Raw genomic sequence first — 19,181 nt, 5'->3', positions numbered from 1 at the left:
ATATTAATAAAATAAAGGACAAAAACCCCATGACCACCTTGATAGACATAGAAAAGGCATTTGACAAATTCTAATACCCATTCGTGACAAACACTAAACACATTAGGAGTAGAAGGGGACTTCCTCATCATTACTAAGAGCATCTAACATCATTCTAATGATGAATGACAGTTTTCCCCCTTAAGACTGGGAGCAAGGCAAGGGCCACATTGCCACTTCTGTTCATCATCACATTGGAGGTTCTAGTAAATGCAATGAGGAAAAAGTAAAGACATCCATCCATGTTCAAGAAGAGTAAAGCTGTCTTTATTTGCAGATAACATGCTCCTGTATAAAGAAAATCCCAAGAATTTCACACACACACACACACACACACACAATTTATGTTCAGGAATTACAAGACGACAGCAATTCTCCCCATATTGATCTATAAGTTCAACATATTAAAATCTTGGTAGGCTTTTCAAAATTAGAACTTGACAAGCTGATTCTAAAACATATATAAAGATGATAAGGACCTGCTGGGCTGGTGTGGCTCACTGGTTGAACATCAACCCATGCACCAAGAGGTCGCTGGTTCGATTCCTAGTCAGGGCACATGCCCAGGTTGTGGGCTCGATCCCAGTGGGAGGCATGCAGGAGGCGGCCAATTAATGTTCTCACTCATTGATGTTTCTATCTCTCTCTCCTTCTACATTTCTCTCTTTCTAAAACCAACAAAGAAAAAATATTTTTTAAAAATGATAAAGACCTAAATAACTAAAACAATTTTGAAAAACAACAACAAAATTGGAGTAATTATACTATTCTATTTCAAAACTTACTCTAAAATCATAGTAATCAAAACTATGTGGCGTTGGTATATGGGTGAATATAGAGACAAATGCGACATAACAGAGAATCTTGAAATAAACCTTTATATTTATTGTTAATAGATTTTTGACAAAAGTGTCAAGATAACCCAATAGGGAAATAATTGTATTTTCAACAAACGGTGCTGGTACAGCTAGATATCTACATGCAGAATAAACTAACTGAGACTCTTATCTCTCACCATACACAAGCATTAACTCGAAATGGATCACAGACCTACATGTAATGGCTAAAACAATAACCTTTCTAAAAAAGCATAGGAGAAAATATTCATGACCTTAACAATGACACCATAAGCAAGATCCATAAAAGGAAAAAAAAATGGATAAACTGGACTTCATAAAAATTAAAGCTTCTGCTTCAAAAGACCCTATTTAAAAAATGAAAAGACAAGCCATATACTTGGAGAAAATATATGTAAAGAACTCATATACAGAACATAGAAAGAGTTCTTATAACTCAGCAGTCGGACAAACAATACAATTTAAAATGGGCAAAATACTGGGATAGACATTTCATGGAAGAAAGCACAGAACTGGCTGGCAGACACATGAAGAGGCTCAACACATCTGACAGTCTTTACAGAAATGTAACCTGAAGCCACACGAGCTACCACTACCCTCTATCAGAAAGGCCGTAACAGAAAAGACAGACTGTGGCAGGTGCTGGCGAGGGCGTGGAGAAATGAGACCCCTGGCACACTGCTGGCGGGGATGGAGAAGGGTGCAGCCACTTTGGGAAGCAGCTGGGCATTTTCATCAGATGTTAAACATAAATTTACCATACGACCCACCAATTCCACTCCTCGGGACTCACCCAAGATAAATGAAAACAAATGTCCACCAAAAGTACAGAAGACTGTTCCCAACAGCGTTTACTCGTAACAGCCAAAGCACAGACACAGTCCAAGTGCCTGCTAACTGATGAATGGAAAAAGAAAAGGTGGTTCATCCATAAAATGGAATACTACCCAGTGATTTAAAAGAAATATATAAGGGGGATAAATGGTGAAGGAGACTTGACAATATACAGTTGATAGATCATAGAATTGTACACCTGAAACCTATATAATTTTATTAACCAATGTCACCCCAAAAAATTCAATTAAAAAAAGGAATAAGCTACTGATACATGCACAACACAAATTAATCTCAAAAAGAGTATTCTAAGACAAAGAAGCCATCTGTAACAGGCTACGTGTTGCATGAGCCCACTGATGGGAAATATCCAGAGCCAACAATTTACAGACCAGCACAGCAGACCAAGGGTGCCTAGGGCGGTGGAGGTGCAGTCATTCTAAGGGGCAAAGGGGGAACTCTTCGGGGTGCAGCGAAGGTTCTAACAGTGGACTGTGGTGACGGCTGCACAAGTATCAACTTACTAAGAATCACGGAGCTGTATGCTTATCACGGGTAAATTACTGTGCGTGAATCACATACTTCAGTGAAGCTGGGACACACACAGCGGTGTTAACGACAGAAAGGACAAGCTGTCTGAGCACTGCTGCAGGAGAGCACGGAGGGCAGGAGCAGGCTGACAGGTGAACAAGACTAACAGTCGGGAGTTTCTGCGGCTGGTGACGGACACACGGGTTCCCGATGCTCCTGTCCAGTTCTGTCTGTTGGAAACTCCCCAGGATAGAGTTAAAAGGCACACGAGCATAGTGACCCGAGAAGGAGAGCGAACCCTAAATGCCAGTGGTGGGTGGGCAGGCCCAGGGTCCGCTTCACTCTGAGGGGTGTGTGAAACTTTCTTTAAAGGCATCCGCACAGAATTTCCAAGCTCCGTGGGAATTCCACGGCGAACGGTCTGCGCTCACCTGGCGAGTACCGCATGACAGACAGCTGCTCGTTTCCGTCCGTGTGCACGGTGACCAAGTCTTTTGTTTCTGTGTCAAACACAAACCACCTGTTGTCAACATTGGAAAAAGTACAGAGAGCTGCTTAGTGGGACATGAAGGAAGACCATTCCAGTAGCAGTAAGACTATTAAAAACTATCAGCCTAAGGGTGGAGTAAATACTCTGAATTTACTTAACAAGAATGCTTGCTCCCAGCTTTCGCCTAAAGAAGCTGTCCTACATATGTGCACTTCTCAAAAGGGAGCAGCACTTTGGCTGCCACTCAAAATGATCCCCATACCGAGGCGATGGTGGGCCCTCAGTGTTTGAGTTTTGTCATTTACATGAAAGAGCAGAGACAGCCCTGGACAGGGAGGCAGGACCAATACCTAATGCCAGCCTGTGGCCACAGGAAGCGGCCCAGGGACCACCTGCATGGCTCCTGGCCTGGGTGAAGCAGGATAGGTCCGGGAGGTGGGGCTGAGACAAGCTCAGAGTTGGTGATGTGGCCAAAGGTGCTGAGTGTCTGACCTGCACGAACCCTGGCGTGCAACCCGCAGGGTGAACGAAACGATGGAGAGAACGGAGAGCGAGCAGAGGCGGTGTCTGCTGTCAGCTGCTCTGGGCTCAGTTTCCTCAGCCGTGAGACAGGTGAGGGCCCAGAACCACCTTGCAGGCCGAGTGTCAAATCAGCCAAGTCACAGCAGATACAAGTGCTCTGCACCCCTAATAAGGACATGGCACTTGGCAAGTGCCACATGAAGGGATGACTGCACTCCTGCCTGTGTGTCCTCTGGTGGGGGCAGCTGGGGCTCGTGCTCTCGGGAATGGAGAGGACCGTGGGCCGCCTGCTCCTGCCGTTTCACACCCAGAGGACACGTTCCGTCAGCAGGTCCCCTGAGCCGGCATCGCTGTCTCAGCCTTCCACTCGGGGCTCTACCCATCCCCACTTAGCAGGCCTGGCTGGCCCCTGAAATTTGGATTTAGCGTCTCAGCTTTGATTCCTTCATCTGCAACATCCAGGGACCTTTCCTGTGCTATTTCACCTTAACGGAGGTCAGAACAGAAGAAGGAGATTGGGGCTGCCTCGGCCATGCCTGTTGAACTGTCCCGTCAAGAGCTCACGGAGCCTGGCACTGGGACCAGCGATGTGGGAGGCATAAATGGAGGGGAGGGGTTAGGCCGCATGTTCCTCCTGTAGCCACAGGGCACTGTCCATGATTCTGAGCATCCTGGCGTTGCCACCACATCCCGTCCCACCACACACACCCGGCATGCAGCTGATGGCAAGACCTGGCTGTCAGCCCTCCAAAAGCACTGCTGAGTTGGAAGCTTCAGCTGTCTCCGAGAGCATTAAAAGGAAGGCAGGTGTGTGGCTGTGCAAACACACTCATGGAGAATTCTGTTACATACAAGGTGTCCAGCTCTTACGATACTGCTACCTGTGACTTACAATGGCTACTCCTTCTTTATACTCACTCTCCGGTCATAACAACAGAGTCTACGTGGTATGCCTTTTAGAGAGGAGGACAGGAAGAAACCACCACAAATATTTGAAGGAAACCATAACAGGTGTATGCACAATGACAAACAATATAAAAACAGTGGGGACGTATGAAACAATGATGATGACCACAGAAATCTGCCAGAGGAGCCCAGCAGATGCTCTCCGTCCATCCCCCCTTCGATCACCAGTGCAGTGTGCCGAGGCAGCTCACATGATCACAATTTATGAAAAGAGACAAACTCAGCGAGGTTATGTAACTGGCTCAAAGACACACGGCTGCCGAGTGGAGAAGCTGGAACTCAAGCCCAGGTCTGCTGCCTGGCACATTGGGGGCACTTGGTCAGTAAGTGTTAGCTGAGCTGAACAGGAGGCTCAGGGCCTTTGCAGGTTCTACAATTTTGAAAGGGCAGCAAGAAAAGACATTTCGCTTTGAAATGCTTTTTTGCTCGATTCTGAAGTTGAGGCTTTCCCCACCACTGGCAGTACAGCTTGAGGAGCTGTACATCTTGTGACACTGCACACAAGTGTGTGTGTATGCCCGTACACGTGTGTGCGCATGCATGTGTACACGTGCGGGCATGCACACGTATGCCTGCATGTTCACGTGCCTGTGTTCATGTACGTGCATGCACGTGTGACTACATGTGCCTGTGTGTGTTTGTTCATATGTGTGTGTGCCTGAGTGTGCATGTGTGCACATGTGCCTTTGTGCATGTGTGCTTGTGTGTACATGTATGTGTGACTGTGTGCACATGTGTGCATGCACATCTGTGTGCGTGTGTGTGTGCTCTTCCCACTCTTCCAGGAGAGGAGACTATAGCTTTCTTCAGACTTTCCCCAGGTCCAAAATGTGCAGGACCACTGTCTTGGTCTCCCTCCTGGGTTCTGCTCTAACTGTTGGGAAGTCACCAGAAGCTGGGAGGTGCGGCGAGTGCTGCATGGAGCCTGTCCGGGGAAGCACAGACCACAGCCTCTTTCCGGGAAGTGTGAGAGCACAGCCGTGCTGCGGGGAACTTACCTCCCAGTCAGTGTTCCAACTGCAACCACAGACCCTGAAGGATGAAAACCAGAAGACTGAGCTGGATCCTAAAATATTTTAAAGGAAGTGTAAATTGATGGCCAGACACAGCACCGCTGCATAAAAACACACAGCACAACCCTAGTCCCCCAGGGCCATGTGGCCCCATTCTGAAAACCTCTTTTCTCTCCAGGGAGGAATGTGTTTTCCTACTTGGACCAAGTAGGATTTTTCTCTTTCTGTCTTATATCCTCTCGCAGCTACAGCAGGCAGATGACAGACCAAGAAGTAATTGCTCTCCCTCTACATCCTCAGTACTAACTGATACAAGATGGAACACGGTTGATGAAAGAGGTGAGAACAAGCCGCGGGCCCCCGGAGAGGGGCGTCAGACGGGGAAGCTGGGTGGAGACAGGCAGCCTCCGACTCCACCGTCCAGCACGGGGAGACTCATTGATGGTGAGGTGGGAGTGGACACACTGTGTTTTCAGGTCATGTGTTAAGGGGACAATGACATGATCACAGAGGTGGACGCAGTGCAGCGTGGGGCCGATCTGCAGAATGCAGGGGCGGGCACGGGAGCGCGTGCGGACGGCACTGGGAACGGGGCTGTGCTGCCCTGTAAGGACTTTGGTCGCCAGGAAATAACACAGTGAGTGACTGCTCTTCTTTCACTAAAAAGAGTGCATGACCGAATCTGTGTTAGATGGAAGGCCACTTGGCGGGTGTTTAGGACAAACTGATGTTGAGAAGAGGCTGATCACAGGGAGACTAGGAGGAGGCACAGAGATGCTACTGGACACACGGGGTATTGATTCCATTACTGTGATGCCTTTTCCAAAGTGGGAGCTGTAATGAAGCTCAGGCGCCACTGACTGCGAGGTCACGGCCACTGGAGGCTCGAGTGTTACTTCATTTGTGGCCCACAACAGTGCTGAGATGGACACTGAGGTTCAGGGAGGTCCTGTCCAATGTCACATGGGCAGTGGAGAAAGCAGGCAGGACTTAACTGCAGATACTTCTGGCGTCTGGTTCGGGGCCCCCACCGTATACCAGGCAGAGTGGGCCAGGTCTGGTACAGGAGCGGGCACATCACTGGGACTGCCTCAGCAGGGCTGGGGTGCTGGCCGAGACCCCAGGGAAGGCTGCCCTCCCGGAATGCCACCGTCCCTGTTGTGGTGGTGGTTGCTGTCGGATCAGCACAAACCCCTCCTGTACTGTTCACACATGAAGCCCCTGCCTGGGGACAGGTATAAGGCAGGACGGCACCTCCTACAGCCACGCCCTGCCACGTCAGGCCACACCCTTTCTCTCCTCTGAGCAGCAGGGTCACCCCTCAGGCCCTGGCCAGCTCGTCCCTAGGTAACTTTCTCGGACAGCAAACAGCAGGGGCTGAGACTCAGACAGCCCAGTGGGGAACCCGGCAACCGCGGGGCTGAGTGGAAGGTGTGCAGGGTCTGCGGAGCGGCCGCCCTTACAGGGGACTAGGGGTGGCATTGAGGGCGCAGGAGGCACTTCTGACCCACAGCAGGGTGAGCGGGGAGCCCTGGGTTTGGGGCCCAGACTGAGCTGGGTGTGAGCGCGGACTGTCACCACCTCAGTGGTCCTGGCAGGCGATGTGACCTCTAGGCCTCCAGCGCCCAGGACTGCTGTCAGGAGGAAGGGGAGGGCTCCATGCACCGTGCGCGGGGTGCGGAGGGGTCAGTCAGCGCGGGACGGCTGCGAGACACGCAGGAGAGAACAGCTCCGCCCTGGGCTGCGCAAACGCGGTCCCTCTTGTCAGGATCGCGGAAGGGCTGACTTTGTTTTATTTTTATTTTTTAATTATTTAATTAATTTACTTTTGTTACAGATGTTTCTCCCTTTCCCCCCACTGACAGCCTCCTCCCGTTCCTGCCCTCCCCCCAGCTTTGTTGTCTGTGCCCACTGTTTATGCTTATATGCATACGTTCTTTGGTTTATCTCTTCCCTCCCTTCTGTGTCCCTCCTCTGAGGTTTGTCAGTCTGAACCCTACTTCCATGTCTCTGGGTCTATTTTGTTCATTATAGTCCACAAATAAGTGAGATCATGGGATACTTGTCTTTCTCTGACTGGCTTCGTTCGCTTAGCATAATACTCTCCAGGTCCCTCCATGTGGTCATGTTATTTAGTTTTGGAATCAAAAGATAAGAGATCTCTCTTTCTTATAGCTGCATAGTACTCCATGGTGTACATGTACTACAGCTTTTTTATCCATTCGTCTATTGATGGACGCTTGGGCTGTTTTCAGATCTTAGCTATTGTAAATAGTGCTGCTACGAACATGGGGGTACATATATTCTTTCTGATCGGTGTTTCAGGCTTCTTAGGGTATATTCCTAGAAGTGGGATCACTCCTGACTTTAAAACTAAAGCTTTGCACTGAGGCCACTGTGTAGCTCAGCCAGTGAGGCGTCGTCCCGACATGCCAAGGTTTCAGGTGCAGCCTCCAGCCAGGGCACACACGAGAACCAGCCGATGAGTGCGTAAGTAAGTGGAACAACAAACTGACGTTTCTCTCTCTCACCCCCTCTCTCAATAAATTAAAAACAAAATTTAAAAAACAAACAACAAAAAACAGAAGCTTTGCCATTATCATTGAGCTCGAATTCTGGAGGGAAACTGCACGCTTTAGAACAGCTGTAACGCTCATCCCAGAGGTCCGCTGGAAGCGGAGCGCAGGCTCCGTGATGAGGGCTGCTCGGCAGTGGAGCCAGTGGACAGGCTGCACCCAGGAAGCCCAGCAACCTGCTCGGAGGGGCTGACTTGCTGTCAGAATCTAACGGCGACCTGCACAGTGATGTGGTTGAGACCTCCTGCCAACGTTTAAAGTGACACGTTGGAAGGAGATGAATTTAAGTGACATTTGCTTTGGGACAATTTTATGCCGCTATTAATTTCATGCAAATACATAAACAAACATGTTCCAGATGGATTTTTACAAGAAAGACGGAGTGTAAAGTGCATGTCTACCTCTATGACTTTGTCCCAGACAGGCCGGTGACCCACAGCGTCCCAGAGAGTGGCATGTCTGTCGTGCCCACAGGTCAAGAACTGGGGTTTCGAGGCGTGGATGGCCAGTCCCCAGAGCTCATCAGTGTGACCCTATAAGAACCGAGACAAACGGATGCTTTCTGAAACACCAGAACAACACTCAGCGGCCTCAGGATGACGAGCCAGGATGACAGCTTCGTCATCAACCTCACGGTTTACCCCCTCCCCGGCCTCAGTCAGGATGGCAGCCCGAGACGCCCACAGCTCCGGGAGGTTGTGTTCGTATAAAGCACGGGAATATTCTCCTCCGTGCAGTGCCTTCTATATTCTGGCACTCCGTGACATGGACGTCACGGCGGGCCTGCTGGGACGCACCTGAGTGATGGCCGCAAAGTCCCCGGACAGCGTGCCCTGCAGAACAAAGTTCCTGGTTGTGCCTATCAAGATCACGTTGCCCTTCCCCTCGGCCACCGTCCGTATCGGGCCGAACTGTTCTGGAATCTGCATGGAAAAGGCAAGATTTAAGATGTCATTGAGTGATGAGCTCCATCACTCCAAATAATTGTTTATGTATCACGATGACGACTCCTGTCAGAGTCGCACACACGCACACATACATATACATGGAGGGACGGAGAAAGGTCTGCAGTCAGTACTTGTTGAGTGAATGATGGAAACCCCAAATCTACTTTGAAACTCCAAACACTTTATATACCTTAGAAGAATCAACAAGCCCCAGCTGGGTGGCTCAGTTGGTTGGAGCATCATCCCATACACCAAAAGGTTACGGGTTCGATTCCCAGTCAGAGAACATACCTAGGTTGTGGGTTCAATCCCTGGTCAGGGTACGTATGGGAGGCAACTAATCAATGTTTCTCTCTCTCTCTTTCAAATCAATAAACATATCCTTGGGTGAGGATTTAAAAACAGAATCAGCAAGAGTAAGGCTGTTAATACAATAATAAAGAATAAAGCATTTTTTGTTGACAAGATTAAAAAGTAAGAAATACTCATGGCCAGTTTACTCTTTACTTGTGATGACTTGGCAGAGCCAGTAGCAGGAAAAAGTTGGAAAATAAAGGATTACAATACACACCATAAAAAAAGTTCCTAAAATTTACTCTAAGCGAAAATGGGGAATTCTTTGGCAACGTCATGCTATTTAGTTTTGGAATCCATTGTTCATGTTGGTAAACAGGTGGAATTATCTAAATGTTAAGAAAAAAATTTCAAAATATACCAGCCAAGAACAATTTGCTACGATAACAGAAACGGAGGATTTTACACTATAAAAAGCAACGGAAGCCACAGCCAGCCCGCTCGGCTCTGGCCCAGCGCTGGAGGGAGGAAGCGGCCGGCTCTCTCACTTTCCACCTCCAGCGTGTGTGACAGCCCGAGCTGAGGACAGGCAAGGACAGTCCAGGCCAGCAAAGAGGCATCATGGACACTAAAATGTGGTATCGTCTGTGAAACTGGACGAGGCTTCGATGCTTTCGTTGTGGTTATATTTAACATGGGTACATGTTCAATCCAACGCTGGTCGAATCTCACTGTGATGGTAATTAAAACCTGCGTGAAAGGGGACGGCATGTGCAAGCTCAGATGGAGGCCTGCCTTTAGGAGCAAGAGCCAGCAAAACCAAGGTCCCCTCAGAGAGAGCTACGCGTGCCAGCCGCGCTCTGACGGAACGCGTCTTACAGGATGTGACGCGTTGTGGGCACCGGACCTTGAGGTTGCAACGTCCTACATCGTGGCCACTCTACGGCAGGGACCAGGACTACTGACCATCAGATCGATGCCGATGTGTCTGCCCGTAATCCCCGGGCCTGGGGAGGACTCATGAGTGTGCGGAAGGAGTACCAGATTTCTCCCTCTGGCTCCTAGGGGAGCGGGGGCTGCGAACCAGGTAACAGGAGTGACAGACACGCGCGGACTCAGAGCTCGCGAGAGCGTGTCGGCACTCTGCCAGGCGCAAGGTAGAGAGTAAATATTAGCTCAAAGTGATAATGTCTCCGAGTCACACTCGGATAGTAAAGTGGAAAAAAAAAAAAAAAAGATTTTCATGATAAATCAAAACGTAGATAATGCTCCCTCGGAAAAATGAGCTCGGTGCTGCTATAAAAATAATCTAAATGTGAAATATGTTACCACCTCGAATGCTATACGTCTAATTCCATTTCAGTGGCTGTACTTAAACTGCCTCCAGGATTTTAATAAAATACGATGCCACTTAATACAATTTTATCTAAACAATTCTCAAAATTATACGCTAGAGATCTGAAACCAACAAGGAAAGTGGCTGGGGAACAGGTAAAGGTTTGGGCGGATCTCAGCAGCACTGTTTGCGGTCTTACCTCGGTTTTATGAAGTTTCTGATAGTTTCCATTCCAAGAAATGAGCTTTCGGTCCTTCCCGCCTCCCGACACCAGGGTGCCGTCCCTTAACATACAAAGTGCAAAAATACCACCCTCGTGGGCCCCTTGAATGGCATAGCTTATTCGATTCGTACCTAAACACACCAAGAAAACCATTCTTAGTCCTTGATGAAGAGGCTCACCTCAGCCCACGCATTTCCGTTCTGTCGTGAGTGATACCGGCGGTTAGAGCATCAGTGTGGTGTCGGCCTGTGGAGGGTCCGATCTGTAGATGTTCACAAAGCACCAGGCAAGCGTGGCTGGATCACTTTCCAACTAGGAAGCTTGCTAAGGCCAAGTGCAGTGTGAAGAGAACGCACGGGACACGTGGCTCAGACGGGGACCTGAGTCTAATGTGCTGTGTCTCTGGCCGAGTGACCTACCTGCCCTCCATCTCGTTTCCCCCTTTGCTTATTTCACAGGCCTGCCGTGGGAAGGGGGGATGCTGTAGAAAGCATCCAGCGCCCAGAGTGGTGGGGACACCACGGATGTCACCCTACTCATTGGAAATAATGTTGATGGGCCTGTCTCCACCTTCTCCATCTACCTACTCCGAGACCCTGGAGCCAGGGACGGTGTCCTTTCCTGGTACGTAGCAAACGAGCGTAAACGCTCACTGAATTGAACTGAACGGACGTTTTCGGAGTGGTGGCTCCTCCTCACCACTTGGCCACTCGCTGGCCCAGGTTCGGGGCTGAGCCATCCGTATGCTCCCGCGTCTAGCACGCTGCCTCAGACTACTGGTGATCAATGGTGTCTGCCAAATGCTCTGTGAGCCACAACACAGTAATTAATATTACTTAAATACTCCATAGCTAAATAGTAATGGATGACTTCGTCGTTAAAATTTATTAACAGATCGCCTAATAAAGCTATCCATTCTGTCACAGCATCTTGGGCTCAATGAGCCTTGCAGAACGAGAGGAGGTCACTAACTCTTACTCCCCGTTTTCCTCTGCCCCAGCATTACGGTCTCAGGTCACATGTGCACATGTGTATGTATGTACCTCCATAACTTGGAAGTTTAATAGTAATCCTGTGGATTATATGAACGGACAATTCTTACAGAAGTCATGTGTGATTTCCCATGACACTGCGAAAGCAGTCTGCTCTGGGAACAAGACGTGTTACCTTTTCCCCAAACCAGGATGTTGCCACTTGAGTCTCCGGTAATGGTGTCACCGTTCTCAGAAAAAGTCACACAGAGGACAAACTTTGGCTTCTCTTGCTTCTGCAGAATGTTGTAAATACATATATATTCAGTGAACACAGCCTTCTCTTTGTATTAATTCTATCCAGATGCACGGTCCTCCCAGCGGACAGTGTCCCCAGGAGGCACTTCCTTCTTCATCTACGATGACGTAACTACGCCATGGGGGGATGACCTGCTCTAAAAGAAACTCCTGGTACGTACACAGCTGCAGACAGTCGAGCAGAGGAGGAATTTGGAGGGGCTGAGGGGCAGGCGGTGTTGCCCTGACCACAGCCTGAGGGCCGGGGTCCTGGCACCAGAACAGAGCTCCTCTAACTCGTTCTCAGGGTGGAGCAGCAAACGTCCCCACAGAGAAGAGGGTCTGTCCCCTGGTGCTCTCACAAGGTCCCGCTTGGCCAGACTGAAGGCACAGAGTGTCTGCCACCCTTTGCAAAGACGGGTTACCCAACTGGCCTTCTCGGGGGCTCCTGGCCACAGTGGGCCGCTCCCAGGGGCCTCCTCTCCCACGGCATCACCACTGTCACCAAGACACAGGGGCTCCCCAGTTCTGTTATGGATCTGGGAATAATCTGTGTCATTACACCCCCCATGCACCCCCACGCTGGCCAATTAGAACAAAGTGTAAGACCGGATGCCTCGAGCTCCCGATCACAGGCAAAGCCAGCGGGTCACAGGTACTCAGTGGCAACGCTACAGCTATGACCGGACTTTACCTCGAACAGTCCTTGCTTCTTCCCGAGGCAGTTTCCTTCCAGCGTCCAAAAGTAGAGGTGTGATTTCCCACAGGTGACGATGATGTTGGTGTCCGTGGGGTGGAAGTCCACAGCAAACACGGCTTCGTTAGAGCACTGAGCAAAACAGGAGACTCCGATGTCTCACCTCGCTTACGACGCCACAAATACGTCGCACACGCGAGCTGAGCACCGGCCTCTGGATTCTCCCCACTGAGTTTATCTTCCATCAACACCAAGCTGGTTTGCTGGGGCCTCAACCTGTCCTGTCCGTGTGCCCCGCTGGACTGCAGCCCGAGGGCAGAGCCCGGGGCCCTCTCTCCACCAGTGCCCATCACAGCCGTGGGCACAGAGCAGACCCTCAGCGGGCATTTGCTGAAGGAGAGGCAGGGACAGCGGAGGGCCTTAACCGCAAGACTTTGCCCTCCTCAGCGGGGGCCTTAACCACAAGACTTTGCCCTCCTCGTCCGGGCTTGGATGCCAGCTGAACAGTCGGCTGGTGTGTGCCGTGCAGACGCCAGGCCCGTGCCCACCTAGCGACAGGCCTCTGGGAAGGCCCGGGGGTCTGTCTGCTACAGCCCACTGCTCCTGGCTGCTACGGCCGCCTGGTCACGGGAGTCCCTCTCGGTCTAGTCCTGGGACTCTGCCTGTGGGTCGACGACCAGGCCAGGGACGCAGCTCCTTGGGTGGACCCCACTACACCTCACCCCGTTATCTGACCCCCATGTGCCCTGGCCAGATGAACGAGACTCTGCTTGTTCCTTCTGCCTGACAATCTGGCTATACCTGCTCAAGCCTGGGTAACAACCTGCCTCTGACTACTTCCCACCCAGCAACACGCAGGGATCTCACCACCTGACCAGGCTAGAGAGGCAGGGCCCCAGCATCAGCACAGGGCCAGGACACGTGACAGGTCGGTGTGCAGGGTCTGCACCCGAGCCTCAGAAGAAAGTAAGGTGCCCAATGGTCCCCCTCACATCAGGTGAGTAGGGGACCCAGGGGGACTCCTCACGTCAGGAGAGTTGGGGACCCGGGGGCCCTCCTCACGTTGGGCAAGTCAGGGACCCGGGGCACCCCTCACGTCGGTGCCTCCTCGACATGCAGGTGTGTAGGGACACTTGGTACTGGGTGAACGAAAGGAGAAAACGCGCACGCAGAGCGAGGGAATGAGTGAAAGGGCGATGGCTGTCGAATGGGACGGAAGCCCCGGCAGACCTTGTGAGGGGAGGGGGACACCTGCCAGGACTTGGCAGCCTGGGAGGAGGGTGGGTCACCGAGAGGCAGGGACGCGGCCATCAGCCGCGTGCCAGGCTGGGGACAGACCTTGACGTCGGCCAGCCGCTCCTCCCTCTGCCAGTCCCACACCGACAGCACGTGGTCGTTGGAGTCGTCCACGGCGCACAGGTTGCTCCCTCCGTTCTGGAAGACAAACGTGTCCATGGGAAGACTACATTTGACAATAAAATAGGTTGGGTGTGATCAGAAAGAGCAATGACTACTTTTAGTAAGGAGTCCGCCACATTGCAGTTACAGAATGTGTACGGTCTTCGAGACCCGCCTACGTGGACGGACAGACAGACAGGAAGCAGGGGCACGGGGGCTGATGAGGGGACAGGGCACGAGAGGGCCAGAGGTGGCTCTCCATCAGCCTCCGCGGGGCTGCAGGGTGGTGCTGGGGGCGCGCACAGCTGCTAAGGGGGATTCTGACGGGTCGTACGAGGAGCCCGGGGTGAGGCGTGCGCTGTTGGGATGTGACACAGACGAGGGCATTGGACGTGTTTCCGAACCGGCTGCGGACGTGGTTGACAGGGTGGGTCTGGGGAATGGCAGGCACAGAGGAAGCCTGCGAGACCACGGACCTGTCCCGCGCATTACGGACAGGGAGCCAGCCCTGTGAGGACAGCAGTGACATGCTGCGGATCCCTAGGGAGAGGCAGGTGACATTCAAGGCCAGAGCAGGCAAATTGCCTCATGGAACCCGATGACAGCCCACAGCAGGGCCTCCCCCCATCAGCACGCCGCGCTGGGAAGGTCTGACTGTGACCTCTGAAGGAGGGAGGGGCGAGCAGGAAGGTCTCAGAGTCACATGTGCACACACACCAGGGCTGTCACCTGGGGCCTTAACTCTCCCTCTCTGCCAGCCGACTCTGCTCCCTATGGACAGAGCGCAATGTGCACCGGGCTCTGACTTACAGACTTGGAGAACGCAATGCAGGTGACAGCCCGGTCAAAAAACCCCGTTCCAATGACGTGCAGTGTGTTCAGTGTCACAGAGTCCCAGATGCGCACGTGTGGGGGCAATTGCTGTTTCGGAAAAAACACAAAGTTACCGACTGCAACGGTTATGCAAAGTAATCTTCACTTCGAAGCTACAAGATGACTTCGGTTTTGTCAAAAGAAAAGGTCTTTTTCTGCGTTTGAGAATTCTGTCTTTTAACATAAATGAAAGATTCCCAGTATTTTCAGGAGGTCACAGCCCCTGTTCCAATTTAACCTTATGAGGAGAGGTCTACCAGGTTTTACATGTTGAACAGCCAATTCTTGATCCCACAGGAATTGATATTCTCATTTGTACATCCGGACGAAACTGAATTTTAAAAATGACAAGGAAGCCCAGACGGTGTGGCTCAGTGGCTGAGTGCTGACCCATGCACCAAGGTCACTGGTTCGATTCCTGGTCAGGGCACATGCCCAGGTTGTGGGCCCAATCCCCAGTGGGGGGCATGCAGGAGGCGGCCAATCGATGCTCTCTCTCATCGATGTTTCTAGCTCTCTTTCCTTCTCACTTCCTCTCTCTCTAAAATCAAAGAAGGAAAAAAATTAAATATTAAAAAAAAAAAATGACAAGAAAAACAGAATCTTGTCCAAGGGTTAGTCTTATAAAGTTCACATTGTTACTGAAGTGTAAGTGTGAGAATTCATCAAGACAGTCACCCCCAAATGGTTTTAAGGGCTCCCTGGGCCCCATATGAGCAAAACGGGCAATCAGTTATGCATGAGTAAAACTTAGCATTGTTATGATTCAAAACCCTCTCAGCTGTGTTCCAAGGGGATTTATACTAATTTTTCTTCCTCAACAGAGAGAGCAGCCCGGAACAGTCAAAGTCGTCCAGAAAAGGACACTTGGTGGACACGGGGGGTCAGGTGGGTTAGGTTCTGGTTTGGACTTGTTTCTAAGCAGCTAGGCGGCTGCAGACAGCACACAGCTGCTCTGGACTTCTCTGCGCGTAGCTGGAGAGGGGCTCAGATAGTCCACGCATTTTCTCTGGCTGGGAAGGTCTCATTTCAATGTCAGGACCTGAAATGCACTCTCAGTCCACTAGGGGGAGGAACACATGCATGACTACCGATTTCCAAGAAACCCGAAGGTCATTCAACATTAAAAAAAAAAAAAAAGATGATTCCGTTCCACTTATGTGTATTTACGTAACAGTAGTCTGATTTATTGTTCCTGCTACTTCTTTTCGAGCGTAACATTTTAATGGAAAATAGCACAAAGTTAGTCTTTGAAAGTTGATGCAACCGAAACACTTTCTGAAAAATGAAACACTTATGTTTGCTGAAAGGAAATGTTAATAAACATGGAAGTATTTCAGTAATCAGTATCGATCATCTATTATTGCTCAATAATAAGCTGTCCTAAGGTGGGTATCAGAAAAGCTACAGGAGTTTTTGGATTAGACGTGAAGTGGCTGCAGCCTGTTGGAAATAAGGAACTGGAGGCCAGTTGCGAATTGTTCTCCATCTGTTAAACTCCACTAGTTCCCCGTCTGATCCGTCAGGTAAAGCTCGCTGGCCTACAGAACGTGCCAAAGCCCAGCAGGGCCTGTGGAGGGCGCCCAGACGCCACTCCTGGGCCGAGGTCGTGATTACAGGGGTCACACGGAGGTGCCCGAAATCGCCGAAGAGGCCAGGTGCCCTCAGTCGAGTGACTATGCAGTATAATTTTAACTTTACATATTAAATGTGTACTTGATATTTTAATGTTTATCGTGTATGTAAATATCTTGAGAACTAATGGATTCTTAGGCAAGAACAATGTTACTTAAAAATTGGCTGGAATTGCCCTGGCTGGTTTGGCTCAGGGGTTAGAGTGTTGGGTGGTGTGGGAGGCAACCAATCGATGTGTCTCTCTCACCTGGATGCTTCTCTCTCTCCCCCTCCCTCCCTCACTCCCTCCCTCCCATTTGCTCTAAAAATCAATGGAAAAATATCCTCGGATGAGGATTAGAAAAAAAAAAAATTGGATGGAATGAAGGTGGAATTCAAAGGGTTTTTAAGATCACTGTAAACATTTTAATTGGCAATAAAAAATTCTAATGAGGGATTAAGAAGTGTTCGGGTACTTTATGCCTAAGCAGTCTTATTCACCAGCAAAATGTTATGTCGTGTGACCAGTTCGTGACAGAAACACAAAGAGATGAGGGAACTCACTTTTCCGTCTTTGGACGTGCCCGCGACTTGTCCTGTTGCTATAGTGATCTTATCCGGATGAACCGCCAGGCTGGAGAAAAAGGTATTTATAAAAGACCTACTCTTTAGAGGTAAGCTTTATTTTTCCCTTGATCAAATGTAATCTAGTTAATAATTTAAATATAAGAAACACAGAATGCTTAACTTCTCACAGACTCAGTACATTCTCTGAGCCCCCCGATGACTTCAGACAATTGGTGCCGATTTCCTTTCATCTCAAATCCTTCATCTCTAGAAAATTTTCAACTCAAGGAAAAAAAAAATTTTTTGTTTGTTTGTTTGGAAAATACCATTTCAATCTCAGAACCACTTAATTAGTGGCATGCTTTATTAAGAAGTCATTTTAAGCCCTGGCTGGTTTGGCTCAGTGGTTGGAGCCTTGACCCATGGACCCAAGAGTTGCGGGTCTGATTCCGGTCAAGGGCATGTATCTCAGATGCAGTTCGTCCCTGGCCCTGGTTGGGGTTGTGCAGGAGACAAACAGTCAATGTGTCTCTCTCACATCGATGTTTCTCTCTCCCTCCCTCCCTCCCTTCCACTCTATCTGAAGATAAATGGAAAAATATCGTCAAGTGAGGATTAAAAAAAAAAAAAAAAGTAATGTTAAGTATATCAAATAGCAAAGACATCCTTTTCAACAGGACTTCTATAGTTGACCAGGGGCCTAGGACAAATAGAAATACGTGAATCCATTGTTCCATCCATCCTCCCAAGACACATAAAACTCCACCAAAACTCATGAGACACATAAAACTCATGAACAAATTATGAGAATGGCAGACCCAGCCAAACACATGAGGCAAAACATTTACATTTTTATTAAAAAATTAAGACCCAAATTAGAAACCATGAGTATGAGCTGTATTAAGAAGGCTTCTAGCCCTGGCTGGTTTGGCTCAGCGGGTAGAGCATCTGCCTGCGGTCCAGAGAGACCCGGGTTTGGTTCCCGCTAAGGGCATGTACCTCGGTTGCAGTTTGTCCCCGGCCCTGGTTGGTCGTGCGGGTGGCAGCCACTCGATGTGTCCCTTTCACATCGATGTTTCCATCTCTCTCTCTCTTCCTCTCTCTCCCTCCCACTCTATCTGTGCAAAAAATGGAAAAAAAATGTCCTCGGGTGAGGATAAAAAAAAAAAGAAGGCTTCTAATCAGAGGTCTATTAGAACTATTGGTTTAGCTAAGAAGGTTGGTTGTTATGTGTTATAGCCTGGCCGGAGTGGCTCAATTGGTTGAGCATCGTCCTGTGCACTGATGGGTTGCCAGTTCGATTCCTGGTCAAGGCACATACCTGGGTTTCAGGTTCGATCCCTGGCCCCGGTTGGGACAAGTGTAGGAGGCAACCAATCGATGTCTCTCTCTCACATCGATGTTTCTCTCTCTCTCTCCCCCACTCCCTCCCTCCCGCTCTATCTAAAAGTCAATGGGAAAATATCCTCGGATGAGGATTAACAACAAAAAAGAAAACTACCAAGGTGTCTCGGAGAGCCGGGTAGCTAGCAGACAGCACAGAACACCAAGAAGAGCATTCCTCATGGATCCTATTTTCTCAGATCCCCTTTCTTCTATTCAGTTAGGTCCCGACACGGAGCCCTTTCTGCTAACAGGGCTGGCTCCCCAGTGTAATGAGTCCGAGTTCTGGGGGACTCACCACTTCACGTCATCGTTGTGGCCGGCGTAATGCCTCTGAAGCTGCTCCTCCACGTTGTACAGTACGACCACGGACGCGATGAAATACACCGTCTCGCCCGTCGGGAGCAAGTACAGGTTGTTCCGACAGTCTCGGCCCCGGTACCCATAGCTTCGTGTATGTCAAGATAAAACTGTTTTCCTCCGAAGAGCTGACAAAGCATCAACTCTATTCAATAGGCAATAACATTCTATAGGACTATTACCATCAATTTCACAAATTTAGATAACATTATGTTGTAAATGGTGCTGAATACATGTGCCTCTCTAAATGGGCAAGCAATAAAGTTGGAAACGGTCATTGATTTAATGTGAATACATATTTCTAACACTGCAAAGATGTAGTTTTATTGTTAGAAAGTATATACTTATTTTGAAAGCTGAATGTTTTCAGCTTGATCAAAAGTGGTAATTTCT

At 49.6% G+C, this 19,181-nt stretch overlaps 1 protein-coding gene across 2 annotated transcripts in view; it reads right to left on the bottom strand.

Moving 5' to 3' along the window:
* The window catches only part of EML1 (EMAP like 1), a 173,094-nt gene that overhangs the window by 8,263 nt on the left and 145,650 nt on the right, over positions 1-19,181 (bottom strand). For both annotated transcript variants that reach the window (XM_036279861.1, XM_036279852.1), the window contains exons 7-17: positions 18,727-18,876; positions 17,043-17,112; positions 14,802-14,912; positions 13,932-14,027; positions 12,591-12,725; positions 11,796-11,895; positions 10,605-10,759; positions 8,626-8,751; positions 8,230-8,361; positions 5,238-5,305; positions 2,693-2,781 (exon numbers count right to left, since the gene is read on the bottom strand). In XM_036279861.1, the coding sequence (XP_036135754.1) occupies positions 2,693-2,781; positions 5,238-5,305; positions 8,230-8,361; positions 8,626-8,751; positions 10,605-10,759; positions 11,796-11,895; positions 12,591-12,725; positions 13,932-14,027; positions 14,802-14,912; positions 17,043-17,112; positions 18,727-18,876 (1,232 nt within the window). The remainder of the gene's footprint in view (positions 1-2,692; positions 2,782-5,237; positions 5,306-8,229; positions 8,362-8,625; positions 8,752-10,604; positions 10,760-11,795; positions 11,896-12,590; positions 12,726-13,931; positions 14,028-14,801; positions 14,913-17,042; positions 17,113-18,726; positions 18,877-19,181) is intronic.

This window comes from Molossus molossus, unplaced genomic scaffold, assembly GCF_014108415.1.
Source record: "Molossus molossus isolate mMolMol1 unplaced genomic scaffold, mMolMol1.p scaffold_m16_p_1, whole genome shotgun sequence".
In the NCBI taxonomy this organism is placed as follows: Eukaryota; Metazoa; Chordata; class Mammalia; order Chiroptera; family Molossidae; genus Molossus; species Molossus molossus.
This window is presented reverse-complemented; position numbering and strand designations above follow the sequence as displayed.